The sequence below is a fragment of the Oncorhynchus clarkii genome, chromosome 23 (assembly GCF_045791955.1).
Source record: "Oncorhynchus clarkii lewisi isolate Uvic-CL-2024 chromosome 23, UVic_Ocla_1.0, whole genome shotgun sequence".
Taxonomy (NCBI): Eukaryota; Metazoa; Chordata; class Actinopteri; order Salmoniformes; family Salmonidae; genus Oncorhynchus; species Oncorhynchus clarkii.
In genome coordinates, this window is record NC_092169.1 from 49,653,473 (window position 1) to 49,668,255 (window position 14,783).

At 46.6% G+C, this 14,783-nt stretch overlaps 1 protein-coding gene across 3 annotated transcripts in view; it reads right to left on the minus strand.

The window, feature by feature from the left end:
- Positions 1–14,783, minus strand: part of LOC139381208 (proteasome activator complex subunit 4B-like) — a 107,889-nt gene that overhangs the window by 22,998 nt on the left and 70,108 nt on the right. For all 3 annotated transcript variants that reach the window (XM_071124655.1, XM_071124656.1, XM_071124657.1), the window contains 4 exons: positions 14,416–14,541; positions 7,775–7,927; positions 5,043–5,147; positions 4,601–4,692 (listed from right to left, as the gene is read on the minus strand). In XM_071124655.1, the coding sequence (XP_070980756.1) occupies positions 4,601–4,692; positions 5,043–5,147; positions 7,775–7,927; positions 14,416–14,541 (476 nt within the window). The remainder of the gene's footprint in view (positions 1–4,600; positions 4,693–5,042; positions 5,148–7,774; positions 7,928–14,415; positions 14,542–14,783) is intronic.

Here is a 14,783-nt window from a genome sequence, read left to right on the forward strand (position 1 = left end):
GACAGGAGAGAGGAGAGTTATACACACACCTAACCCTAACGCTAAGTCAGGCCTCCCTGCAGAATATACAGACGACTGGACAGGAGAGAGGAGAGTTATACACACACCTAACCCTAACGCTAAGTCAGGCCTCCCTGCAGAATATACAGACGACTGGACAGGAGAGAGGAGAGTTATACACACACCTAACCCTAACGCTAAGTCAGGCCTCCCTGCAGAATATACAGAAGACTGGACAGGAGAGAGGAGAGTTATACACACACCTAACCCTAACGCTAAGTCAGGCCTACCTGCAGAATATACAGACGACTGGACAGGAGAGAGGAGGGTTATACACACACCTAACCCTAACGCTAAGTCAGGCCTACCTGCAGAATATACAGACGACTGGACAGGAGAGAGGAGGGTTATACACACACCTAACCCTAACGCTAAGTCAGGCTTCCCTGCAGAATATACAGACGACTGAACAGGAGAGAGGAGAGTTATACACACACCTAACCCTAAGTCAGGCCTCCCTGCAGAATATACAGACGACTGGACAGGAGAGAGGAGAGTTATACACACACCTAACCCTAACGCTAAGTCAGGCCTCCCTGCAGAATATACAGACGACTGGACAGGAGAGAGGAGAGTTATACACACACCTAACCCTAACGCTAAGTCAGGCCTCCCTGCAGAATATACAGACGACTGGACAGGAGAGAGGAGAGTTATACACACACCTAACCCTAACGCTAAGTCAGGCCTCCCTGCAGAATATACAGAAGACTGGACAGGAGAGAGGAGAGTTATACACACACCTAACCCTAACGCTAAGTCAGGCCTACCTGCAGAATATACAGACGACTGGACAGGAGAGAGGAGGGTTATACACACACCTAACCCTAACGCTAAGTCAGGCCTACCTGCAGAATATACAGACGACTGGACAGGAGAGAGGAGGGTTATACACACACCTAACCCTAACGCTAAGTCAGGCTTCCCTGCAGAATATACAGACGACTGAACAGGAGAGAGGAGAGTTATACACACACCTAACCCTAAGTCAGGCCTCCCTGCAGAATATACAGACGACTGGACAGGAGAGAGGAGAGTTATACACACACCTAACCCTAACGCTAAGTCAGGCCTCCCTGCAGAATATACAGACGACTGGACAGGAGAGAGGAGAGTTATACACACACCTAACCCTAACGCTAAGTCAGGCCTCCCTGCAGAATATACAGACGACTGGACAGGAGAGAGGAGAGTTATACACACACCTAACCCTAACGCTAAGTCAGGCCTCCCTGCAGAATATACAGACGACTGGACAGGAGAGAGGAGAGTTATACACACACCTAACCCTAACGCTAAGTCAGGCCTCCCTGCAGAATATACAGACGACTGGACAGGAGAGAGGAGAGTTATACACACACCTAACCCTAACGCTAAGTCAGGCCTCCCTGCAGAATATACAGACGACTGGACAGGAGAGAGGAGAGTTATACACACACCTAACCCTAACGCTAAGTCAGGCCTACCTGCAGAATATACAGACGACTGGACAGGAGAGAGGAGAGTTATACACACACCTAACCCTAACGCTAAGTCAGGCCTCCCTGCAGAATATACAGACGACTGAACAGGAGAGAGGAGAGTTATACACACACCTAACCCTAACGCTAAGTCAGGCCTCCCTGCAGAATATACAGACGACTGGACAGGAGAGAGGAGAGTTATACACACACCTAACCCTAACGCTAAGTCAGGCCTCCCTGCAGAATATACAGACGACTGGACAGGAGAGAGGAGAGTTATACACACACCTAACCCTAACGCTAAGTCAGGCCTCCCTGCAGAATATACAGACGACTGGACAGGAGAGAGGAGGGTTATACACACACCTAACCCTAACGCTAAGTCAGGCCTCCCTGCAGAATATACAGACGACTGGACAGGAGAGAGGAGGGTTATACACACACCTAACCCTAACGCTAAGTCAGGCCTACCTGCAGAATATACAGACGACTGGACAGGAGAGAGGAGGGTTATACACACACCTAACCCTAACGCTAAGTCAGGCCTCCCTGCAGAATATACAGACGACTGGACAGGAGAGAGGAGAGTTATACACACACCTAACCCTAACGCTAAGTCAGGCCTCCCTGCAGAATATACAGACGACTGGACAGGAGAGAGGAGAGTTATACACACACCTAACCCTAACGCTAAGCCAGGCCTCCCTGCAGAATATACAGACGACTGGACAGGAGAGAGGAGGGTTATACACACACCTAACCCTAACCCTAAGCCAGGCCTCCCTGCAGAATATACAGACGACTGGACAGGAGAGAGGAGAGTTATACACACACCTAACCCTAACGCTAAGTCAGGCCTACCTGCAGAATATACAGACGACTGGACAGGAGAGAGGAGAGTTATACACACACCTAACCCTAACCCTAAGCCAGGCCTCCCTGCAGAATATACAGACGACTGGACAGGAGAGAGGAGGGTTATACACACACCTAACCCTAACCCTAAGTCAGGCCTCCCTGCAGAATATACAGACGACTGGACAGGAGAGAGGAGAGTTATACACACACCTAACCCTAACGCTAAGTCAGGCCTCCCTGCAGAATATACAGACGACTGGACAGGAGAGAGGAGAGTTATACACACACCTAACCCTAACGCTAAGTCAGGCCTCCCTGCAGAATATACAGAAGACTGGACAGGAGAGAGGAGAGTTATACACACACCTAACCCTAAGTCAGGCCTTCCTGCAGAGTACACAGAAGACTGGACAGGAGAGAGGAGAGTTATACACACACCTAACCCTAACGCTAAGTCAGGCCTCCCTGCAGAATATACAGAAGACTGGACAGGAGAGAGGAGAGTTATACACACACCTAACCCTAACGCTAAGTCAGGCCTCCCTGCAGAATATACAGACGACTGGACAGGAGAGAGGAGAGTTATACACACACCTAACCCTAAGTCAGGCCTTCCTGCAGAATATACAGAAGACTGGACAGGAGAGAGGAGAGTTATACACACACCTAACCCTAAGTCAGGCCTTCCTGCAGAATACACAGAAGACTGGACAGGAGAGAGGAGAGTTATACACACACCTAACCCTAACGCTAAGTCAGGCCTCCCTGCAGAATATACAGAAGACTGGACAGGAGAGAGGAGAGTTATACACACACCTAACCCTAACGCTAAGTCAGGCCTCCCTGCAGAATATACAGAAGACTGGACAGGAGAGAGGAGAGTTATACACACACCTAACCCTAACGCTAAGTCAGGCCTCCCTGCAGAATATACAGAAGACTGGACAGGAGAGAGGAGAGTTATACACACACCTAACCCTAACGCTAAGTCAGGCCTACCTGCAGAATATACAGAAGACTGGACAGGAGAGAGGAGAGTTATACACACACCTAACCCTAACACTAAGTCAGGCCTCCCTGCAGAGTACATAGACGACTGGACAGGAGAGAACAATAAAATATAATGAAAAAGAAAGGAGGACCAAGGCACTCTTCATATTATTATTCTTGACTCAGAGACAAACATTTTACAGACAAACAAACCATCATCGACCCAGACTCCATAGCTGTGTTCGAATACCCATACTAACATACTGTATACTACATACTTAATGGGTATATACACTACATACTATTAGTTCATTTTAGCATACTGTAAACGAACGGTATCCTTTCAGTTGAGCGTACTTCGCCTGTCTACCGGAAGTTGATGCTGTTGCTATGCAACCTCTTGCTAGCTTGTTAGCATAACAGGTGTGTTCGTAAATTCAATCTGGAGTGCACTCTGGGCGTATGTAAATTCAGAGCGTTGTCAAATTGTCTGTTAGTAAATTCAGAGTGTTTGGCTCTCGGAGCATTCAGAGCGCACACTGGACCCTCTGGCCGAGGAGAAAGTTTGATCCGAGCGTTCGAATATATTGGCAAGTTTGACGCATTAGTACTAGCCTACTAATGTTAGCTAGCTAGCTAACATACCGGTACATACTGCTGTAATGATATGTTGTGGTTCGTAAGGAAAGCGCAGCTAACAAATTGTCAGTCAACGTAACTTATTTGAAAAGTCATTACTTTATTACATTGCTCAAAATATCTTAACATTTGTCATAATTAGTTAAAGCAATGAAATTGTATCTGCTCTAGTCGGACTTCGGCTCAAATCGGCTGCATATTCGCCGCCATTTTCTTGAAATCTGAAACCGTTGTGAAGCCACGCCCATTCTCTGAAGAATTGTATTATTATTATTATTATTATTGTAATAATTGTATTGTGCTCTAATATCACAGAAATAGTGTCCACTGCTTGTAATACTTTATATTTTGGCGAATTTAGTACGACATCCGGGAACTTTTGGCACACTAACTATATCCATACTATGACCAATAAACATACTACATACTCAATTTACATCACAAATAGTATGGTTAGTATGAGTATTCGAACACAGCTCATCTCTTCCATGCAGGACTAGTCATCTGGGCACATATGGAGCAGAATAAATACACCCTTCCACACAAACACTAATAGGATGAGAATTAAAGGAGGCAAAGTGTTTCCTCACCAGGCATCTACGAAGGATCCCCCCTCCCCGTTGACTGGAGATTCCATCAGCATCTCAAACAACCAGTGGAGCTTCCTGGGGTCTCTGCTCTCCTGTACAACACAACCAACCTAAAGTAAACATCTGTTCTCCTGTACAATAACAAGGTCAAATGTCAACAGCATGGAAGCAGGAAATTAACAGGCCAGGCAAGTACTAGACAGGAGATTCAGGAGGCTATTTCTCAATATCTGTACTAAATTCTTCACTCTTCGCCTTCTTCTCAAAATACATTGGAAGAGAAGATCCAAGTTCCCCTCCCATTCAGGCCTTCTCCTCTAATGCGTTTTGAGAAGGAAACAAGGAGAGAGGATGCATTTGGGACTAGAGGAACTACCAATTGAGAAAGAACCTGAAAGAAATGGACTGCTGAATGAGAGGGATGGGAGGGCTAGCAGCTTACACAGGCTGTGGCGATGCAGGTGCCCCAGTCAGCGTATGTTTCTACAGTGATGTTGTTCAGAGCTGTACGGATCAGAGGACACAGCAGCTCCCACAGACTCTCCACCTGGGAGGGGAACATAGGTCAAAGGTCAAGGACTTAACAAATATTCAACTTTTATTTATCTAGGTAAGTCAGTTAAGAACAAATGCTTATTTGCAACGAGGACCGGCAGTACTGATTATAAGCATGGTGTGTGACCACAGCGCATGTCTCTATCCTCTACCTTGCCATAGCTCCAGTGTGTTCCTTCCTCTCCCCTACCTTGCCATAGCTCCAGTGTGTTCCTTCCTCTCCCCTACCTTTCCATAGCTCCAGTGTGTTCCTTCCTCTCCCCTACCTTGCCATAGCTCCAGTGTGTTCCTTCCACTCCCCTACCTTGCCATAGCTCCAGTGTGTTCCTTCCTCCCCTACCTTTCCATAGCTCCAGTGTGTTCCTTCCTCTCCCCTACCTTGCCATAGCTCCAGTGTGTTCCTTCCTCTCCCCTACCTTTCCATAGCTCCAGTGTGTTCCTTCCTCTCCCCTACCTTTCCATAGCTCTAGTGTGTTCCTTCCTCTCCCCTACCTTGCCATAGCTCCAGTGTGTTCCTTCCTCTCCCCTACCTTTCCATAGCTCCAGTGTGTTCCTTCCTCTCCCCTACCTTTCCATAGCTCTAGTGTGTTCCTTCCTCTCCCCTACCTTTCCATAGCTCCAGTGTGTTCCTTCCTCTCCCCTACCTTTCCATAGCTCCAGTATGTTCCTTCCTCTCCCCTACCTTTCCATAGCTCCAGTATGTTCCTTCCTCTCCCCTACCATAGCTCCAGTGTGTTCCTTCCTCTCCCCTACCTTACCATAGCTCCAGTATGTTCCTTCCTCTCCCCTACCTTTCCATAGCTCCAGTGTGTTCCTTCCTCTCCCCTACCTTTCCATAGCTCCAGTGTGTTCCTTCCTCTCCCCTACCATAGCTCCAGTGTGTTCCTTCCTCTCCCCTACCTTGCCATAGCTCCAGTATGTTCCTACCTTTCCATAGCTCCAGTGTGTTCCTTCCTCTCTCCTACCTTACCATAGCTCCAGTGTGTTCCTTCCTCTCCCCTACCTTTCCATAGCTCCAGTATTTTCCTTCCTCTCCCCTACCATAGCTCCAGTGTGTTCCTTCCTCTCCCCTACCTTACCATAGCTCCAGTATGTTCCTTCCTCTCCCCTACCTTTCCATAGCTCCAGTATGTTCCTACCTTTCCATAGCTCCAGTGTGTTCCTTCCACTCCCCTACCTTGCCATAGCTCCAGTGTTCCTTCCTCCCCTACCTTTCCATAGCTCCAGTGTGTTCCTTCCTCTCCCCTACCTTGCCATAGCTCCAGTGTGTTCCTTCCTCTCCCCTACCTTTCCATAGCTCCAGTGTGTTCCTTCCTCTCCCCTACCTTTCCATAGCTCCAGTGTTCCTTCCTCTCCCCTACCTTTCCATAGCTCCAGTGTGTTCCTTCCTCTCCCCTACCTTTCCATAGCTCAAGTGTGTTCCTTCCTCTCCCCTACCTTTCCATAGCTCCAGTGTTCCTTCCTCTCCCCTACCTTTCCATAGCTCCAGTGTGTTCCTTCCTCTCCCCTACCTTTCCATAGCTCAAGTGTGTTCCTTCCTCTCCCCTACCTTTCCATAGCTCCAGTGTGTTCCTTCCTCTCCCCTACCTTGCCATAGCTCAAGTGTGTTCCTTCCTCTCCCCTACCTTTCCATAGCTCCAGTGTGCTCCAGTGTTTTCCTTCCTCTCCGCTACCTTTCCATAGCTCCAGTGTGTTCCTTCCTCTCCCCTACCTTACCATAGCTCCAGTGTGTTCCTTCCTCTCCCCTACCTTGCCATAGCTCCAGTGTGTTCCTTCCTCTCCCCTACCTTACCATAGCTCCAGTGTGTTCCTTCCTCTCCCCTACCTTGCCATAGCTCCAGTGTGTTCCTTCCTCTCCCCTACCTTTCCATAGCTCTAGTGTGTTCCTTCCTCTCCCCTACCTTTCCACAGCTCCAGTGTGTTCCTTCCTCTCCCCTACCTTTCCATAGCTCCAGTGTGTTCCTTCCTCTCCCCTACCTTTCCATAGCTCCAGTGTGTTCCTTCCTCTCCCCTACCATGCCATAGCTCCAGTGTGTTCCTTCCTCTCCCCTACCATGCCATAGCTCCAGTGTGTTCCTTCCTCTCCCCTACCTTTCCATAGCTCCAGTGTGTTCCTTCCTCTCCCCTACCTTTCCATAGCTCCAGTGTGTTCCTTCCTCTCCCCTACCTTGCCATAGCTCCAGTGTGTTCCTTCCTCCCCTACCTTGCCATAGCTCCAGTGTGTTCCTTCCTCTCCCCTACCTTGCCATAGCTCCAGTGTGTTCCTTCCTCTCCCCTACCTTTCCATAGCTCCAGTGTGTTCCTTCCTCTCCCCTACCTTTCCATAGCTCCAGTGTGTTCCTTCCTCTCCCCTACCTTTCCATAGCTCCAGTGTGTTCCTTCCTCTCCCCTACCTTGCCATAGCTCCAGTGTGTTCCTTCCTCCCCTACCTTGCCATAGCTCCAGTGTGTTCCTTCCTCTCCCCTACCTTGCCATAGCTCCAGTGTGTTCCTTCCTCTCCCCTACCTTTCCATAGCTCCAGTGTGTTCCTTCCTCTCCCCTACCTTTCCATAGCTCCAGTGTGTTCCTTCCTCTCCCCTACCTTTCCATAGCTCCAGTGTGTTCCTTCCTCTCCCATACCTTGCCATAGCTCCAGTGCTTGCTGCCTCTGATCAGTCCAGAGGTGATCTCTGCTACACAGCGCTGTTTGCTCTCATGTGTGTCGGCCACCAGACGCTCCATGTGTGGTTTCAACAGGGGCAGGAAGGCATCGTTGAAGTTCCGGAACAGGCCCTGAGGGATAGAGGAGAGGAATAAAACAGAGTTAGGGAAGCCTGATTCTTAACTAGGGTTGCCATATCAGAAATCCTGGTTGGAGGATTCTGGATTTCCAGCTTATTACCGGAAACTTCCAGATGTTTTCTAGAAAACTGGGGATTTTGGGTTACCAGTTACCAGTACTAAGTTGATGTGCAGGTGTTACGAGGTAATAACAATTTATTATTAATATTAACACATGGGATAAACAAATGTACAGTCAATAACACAATTGAAACAAACCACAATAGAAAAATCTATATACAGTGTGTGCAAATGTAGTAAGATTAGGGAGGTAAGGCAATAAATAGGCCATAGTGGCGAAATAATTACAATTTGCATTAACACTGGAGTGATAGATGTACAGATGATGATGTGCAAGTAGAGATACTGGGGTGCAAAAAGAGAAAAAATAAATAATTTGGGGAATTAGGTAGTCGGGTGTGCTATTTACAGATGGGCTGTGTACAGGTACAGTGATCGGTACGCTGCTCTGACAGCTGATGCTTAAAGTTAGTGAGGGAGACATAAGACTCCAGCTTCAGTGATTTTTGCAATTCGTTCCAGTCAGAGAATTGGAAGGAAAGGCGGCCAAAAGAGGAGTTGGCTTTGGGGATGACCAGCGAAATATACCTGCTGGAGCGTGCGCCACGGGTGGGTGTTGCTCTGGTGACCAGTGAGCTGAGATAAGGTGGGGCTTTACCTAGGAAATACTTATTTATATATGACCTGGAGCCAGTGGGTTTAGCGACGAATATGAAGCGAGGGCCAGCCAACGAGAGCATACAGGTCACAGTGGGGAGCAGTATATGGGGCTTTGGTGACAAAACAGATGGCACTGTGATAGACTGCATCCAATTTGTTGAGTAGAGTATTGGAGTCTATTCTGTAAATGACATCGCCGAAGTCAAGGATCGGCAGGATAGTCAGTTTTACGAGGGTATGTTTGGCAGCAAGAGTGAAGGAGGCTTTGTAGCAAAATAGGAAGCTGATTCTAGATTGAGTTTTGGATTGGAGATGCTTAATGTGAGTCTGGAAGGAGAGTTTATAGTCTAACCAGACACCAAGGTATTTGTAGTTGTCCACATATTCTAAGTCAGAACCGTCCAGAGTAGTGATGCTAGTCGGGCAGGTGCGGGCAGCGATCGGTTGAAAAGCATGCATTTAGTTTTACTAGCGATTAAGAGCAGTTGGAGGCCACGGAAGGAGTGTTGTATGGCATTGAATCTCATCTAGAGGTTTGTTAACACAGTATCCAAAGAAGGGCCAGAAGTATACAGAATGGTGTTGTCTGCGTAAAGGTGGATCAGAGAATCACCAGCAGCAACAGCGACATCATTGATATATACAGAGAAAAAGTCAGCCAGAGAATTGAACCCTGTGGCACCCACATAGAGGCTACCAGAGGTCCAGACAACAGGCCCTCTGATTTGACAAGTAGTTGGTGAGGCAGTCACTTGAGAATAAGAATGCGGTGATTGACAGAGTCGGAAGCCTTGGCCAGGTCGATGAAGACAGCTGCACAGTACTGTCTTTTATCCATGGCAGTTATGATATTGTTTAGGACCTTGGGCGTGGCTGAGGTGCACCCATGGCCAACTCGGAAACCAGATTACATAGCGGAAAAGGTACGGTGGGATTCGAAATCGTCGGTGATCTGTTTATTAACTTGGCATTCCAAGACTTTAGAAAGGCAGGGCAGGATGGATATAGGTCTGTAATAGTTTGTGTCTGGAGTGTCTCCTCATTTGAAGAGGGGGATGACCGCGGCAGCTTACCAATCTTTAGGGAACGCAGACGATATGAAAGAGGTCACCATGTTGCTCAGTCAACATTAGTCATAAATAGCATTATAAATATTCACTAACCTTTGATGATCTTCATCAGAATGCACTCGCAGTTCCACAATAAATGTTTGTTTTGTTCGATTATGTCCATAATTTATGTCCATATAGGTTCTTTTGTTAGGGTGTTTGGTAAACAAATCCAAAAGCGCGTTCAGGTCCAGTCGGACGAACAATTCAAAAAGTTATATTACAGGTCGAAGAAACTTGTCAAACTAAGTATAGAATCAATCTTTAGGATGTTTTTATCATAAATGTTCAATAATGTTCCAACCGGAGAATTCCATTGTCTGTAGAAAAGCAATGGAACGAGAGATACCTCACATGTGAAATGCGCGTGACTGAGAACGAGGCTGCTGCCAGACCCCTTAGTCAAACAGCTCTCATTCGCTCCCACTTCACAGTAGAAGCCTGAAATGTTCTAAAGACGGTTGACATCTAGTGGAAGCCTTAGGAAGTGCAAAATAACCCATGTCCCACTGTGAATTCGATTGGGGCTGAGTTCAAAAACGACAAACCTCAGATTTCCCACTTCCTTTTTTTTCTCCTCAGGTTTTTGCCTGCCATATGAGTTCTGTTATACTCACATACATTATTCGAACAGTTTTAGAAACTTCAGAGTGTTTTCTATCCAATACTAATAATATATATGCATTTATTAGCATCTGGAACTGAGTAGGAGGCAGTTTACTCTGGGCACGCTATTCATCCAAAAGTGAAAATGCTGCCCCCTATCCCAAAGAAGTTAAGAAGTGTATCTAAAGGTCCATGCATAAAACTTGAATTTTCCTCGACATTTATAATGAGTATTTCTGTGAATTTATGTGGCTCTCTGCAAAATCATAGCATGTTTTTGAACTACTGAACATAACATACCAATGTAAAATACGATTTTTGGATTTAAATATGCACTTTATCAAACAAAACATACATGTATTGTGTAACATGAAGTCCTATGAGTGCCATCGGATGAAGATCATCAAAGGTTAGTGATTCATTTTATCTCTATTTGTGCTTTTTGTGACTCCTCTCTTTGGCTGGAAAAATGGCTGGGTTTTTCTGCGGCTTGGTGGTGATCTAACGTAATCGTTTGTGGAGCTTTCGCTGTAAAATATTTTTGAAATGAAGACACTGGCTGGATTGATGAGAATTTTATCTTTAAAATGGTGAAATTTGATTTATGAGATTTCTGTTGATTTGTATTTGGCGCCCCATACAATTTCATTGGCTGTTGGCGAGGGGTTCCATTTCTGTCCAGACAGGTTAAGATGGTGAGGAAATCACATTTAAAGAATAACCAGGCATCCTCTACTGACGGGATGAGGTCAGTATCCTTCCAGGATACCAGGGCCAGGTCGATTAAAAAGGCCTGCTACCCGAAGTGTTTTAGGGAGCGTTTGACAGTGATGAGAGGTGGTCGTTTGACAGCGGACCCATTACGGACGCAGGCAATGAGGCAGTGATCGCTGAGATCCTGGTTGAAGACAGCAGAGGTGTATTTAGAGGGCAGGTTGGTCAGGATGATATATATGAGGGTGCCTCGTGTTTACAGATTTGGGGTTGTACCTGGTAGGTTCCTTGATAATTTGTGTGAGATTGAGGGTATCTAGCTTAGATTGTAGGGTGGCATGGGTGTTAAGAATATCCCAGTTTAGGTCACCTAACAGTACGAACTCTGAAGATAAATGAGGGGCAATCAATTCGCATATAGAGTCCAGGGCACAACTGGGAGCTGAGGGGGGTCTACAGCAAGCGGTAACAGTGAGAGACGTATTTCTGGAAAGGTGGATTTTTAGAAGTAGAAGCTCGAACTGTTTGGGCACAGACGTGGATAGCATGACAGAACTCTGCAGGCTATCTCTGCAGCAGATTGCGACCCCACCCCCGCCCCCTTGGCAGTTCTATCTTGGTGGAAAATATTGTAGTTGGGGATGAACATTTCATAATTGTTGGTGGCCTTCTTAAGCCAGGATTCAGAAACGGCTAGGACATCAGAGTTGGCGGAGTGTGCAAACAAACTTAGGGAGGAGGCTTCTGATGTTGACATGCATGAAACCAAAGCTTTTACGGTTACAGAAGTCAACAAATGATAGCTCCTGGGGAATAGGTGTGGTAATGGGATCTACAGTGCCCGGGTTAACCTCTACATCACCAGAGGAACAGAGGAGGAGTAAGATAGATTAGATGTAGATTTGTGAACATATCAAAATACTTAAACTTACATGCAAAATACCTGCTGTTAACTTTTAAATGATTGGAATGAATTATCCAAAGAGAGTATAAAGTTTTTCCAACAGCTAATGGCTATAAGAACTGGTTGTTGAGTGCGTTGGGAACAGAGAATAAAAGGAGCAGATTTCTGGGCGTGGTAGAAAAGATTCAAGGCATAATGTACAGACAAGGGTACGGTAGGATGTGAGTACAGTGGAGGTAAACCTAAGCATTGAGTAACGATGAGAGGTTTCGTCTCCACATGTGTGGAGGGTGGGACAAAAAGCTATCTAAGGCAAGGTGAGCGGGACTGAAGGCTCTACAGTGAAATAAAACAATAAGGATTAGCCGAGACAGCAGTAGACAAGGCATATTGACAGAGAGAGACATAAAGCAGTCACTGGTGTTGATCGGGAGAGCTAAGACAACAACGGGTAAATGGTGATGAATGGGCAGAGCGGGTCAGTTAGGTACATGCAGGACCTGAGTTCGAGGCTGGGGCCGACAGGTAAACAAAATGAGGTACCGTGTTATTGAAACAGTCCCGGGGGCATCAGCTGTGTAGCCGAGTGATCATAGAGTCAAAAGAACAACAGTAGGCGAGTCACGGAGCCATTCAGTAGTCAGTACTACGCTAGGCGAGTGGGGGAGACAGCGCTTAGAATGCTAGCGGGCCGGGGGAAGAAGATGGGTCTTCGGCAACATCGCAATGGAAAAGCCCGGTGCGACCACTTCGGCAGACCAGTCGTGATAGATCGGCGGGTCTCCGCGTCGACAACAAAGGGTCCAGACCAATTGGCAAGAGGTATTGTAGCCCTAGAATTAGCTGGTATATGGGCCTAGCTCAAGGCTAACTGGTGCTTGGGGGTAGAAGCTGTTCAGGGTCCTGTTGGTTCCAGGCTTGGTGCATCTGTACAGTTTGCCATGCGGTAGCAGAAAGAACAGTCTATGACTTGGGTCTCTGGAGTCTGACAATTCTTTGAGCCTTCCTCTAACACCGCCTGGTATAGAGGTCCGGGAGGGCCCATGCCAAACCTTTTCAGTGTTGGTTGGTGTGGAGCCTGTTTGTCTTGCTGACGTTGAGGGAGATGTACGTTCACTGTGGGGACGATGTCATAGATGCACTTATTAATAAAGCTGGTGACTGATGTGGTAAACTCCTCAATGCCATCGGATGAATAACGGAACATATTCCAGTCTGTGGTAGCAAAACAGTCCTGTAGCTAATCATCCGCTTCATCTGACCACTTCCGTATTGGGCGCGTCACTGGTACTTCCGGTTTGAGCTTTTGTTTGTAAGCAGGAATCAGGAGGATAGAGTTGTGGTCGGATTAACCAACTGGAGGGCGAGGGAGAACTTTGTACGAATTTCTGTGTGTGGAGTAAAGGTGATCTAGAGTTTATTTTCGTCGAGATGCACAAGTGACATGCTGGTAGAAATTAGGTAAGACGGGAGTTCAGTTGCCTACATTAAAATCACAGGCCAATCAGAGCGCCGCCTCTAGATGAGCATTTTCTTGTTTGCTTATGGTATTATACAGCTCATTGAGTGTAGCCTTGGTTTGTTGTGGTAAATAGACAGCTACAAAACATTTATAAAAACTATTTTGGTAGAAACTATGGTCTACATCTAAGGTATTAAGGTATTCAAGCGAGCAGAACCTCGAGACTTCCTTAATATTAGAGATCGCACACCAGCTGTTGTTAACCACGAGACACACACCTCCCCCGTTATGTCAGATACATAAAATACAGCTAGATGTATATTATTATCCCTGTCCTTGTTCAGCCCTGACGCCGAGAAACATAGGACATTACAGTTCTTCAGGTCCCGTTGATAGGATAGTCTCGAATGGCGCTTGTACTCCTGTGATTGTACATTCGCCAATAGAACGGAGTGTATAGGCGGTTTATATAGTCTCCGAAGTAGTTTCGTCAGGGTGCCCACAGGTCGGCCTCTCTCACGCCGCCTCTTTCTCTCCCGAGAGTCGGTGGTCCTGCGCCACCGACTCGTCGAAGTAGAAATATGATCAAAATTGAGGTTAGTGATCGCTGTTCTGATGTCCAGAAGTTATTTTTGGTCATAGGAAATGATGGAAGAACATTATGTATAAATAAAGTTAAGATCAGTGAAAAAAAGAGAAACACCCAAAATAGCAGACTTGGTCAGGAGCCTGTAAAGCGACAGCTGTCCATTACAGCACCATTCCAACCATATTCTTAGCCTACAAAAACTGTCTAGGTTAATCCTCAGAAGTCTTCCCTCGTTTACGTAGCTTCTATCTTTCATGCTCACCCAGTCTACATTTGAAAAAGTCAGAGGGAAGCAAGGAGACCATTTGAAGAGAGGGTTCAGGAAAGACCTTTGAGATTGGGTGAGTGTTAAATCCTGATCTGTGTCTCCCTCACCTTGAAAAGGCAGAACCTGCGGGGACTGAACTTGTCCTTGCCCTTGCGGTCCTCCAGAGAGAGGAACTCAATCAGCTGGTTGATGAATCCTGGATCTGAGAAGTGGTCGTAGATGATCTGCTCTCGCTGGAGGGAAGAAACAAAACAGTTATAACAGTGGACATGAGATATCACCTTTTACAGCAGAGGATGTTACATACATTTTCCAAGAGTGAGAGAACGCATTCTGATTCTCTACCCTTCAGCCAGAAGTGTGCCGTTGTCACTCCCACTCATGCATTTCAAAAGCATTGGAAGTGTGCATGGCTGGAGGGAGTTTCCACCATATTCCTTACACTAATAAATTCATTTTACATCCATGAGGGGGA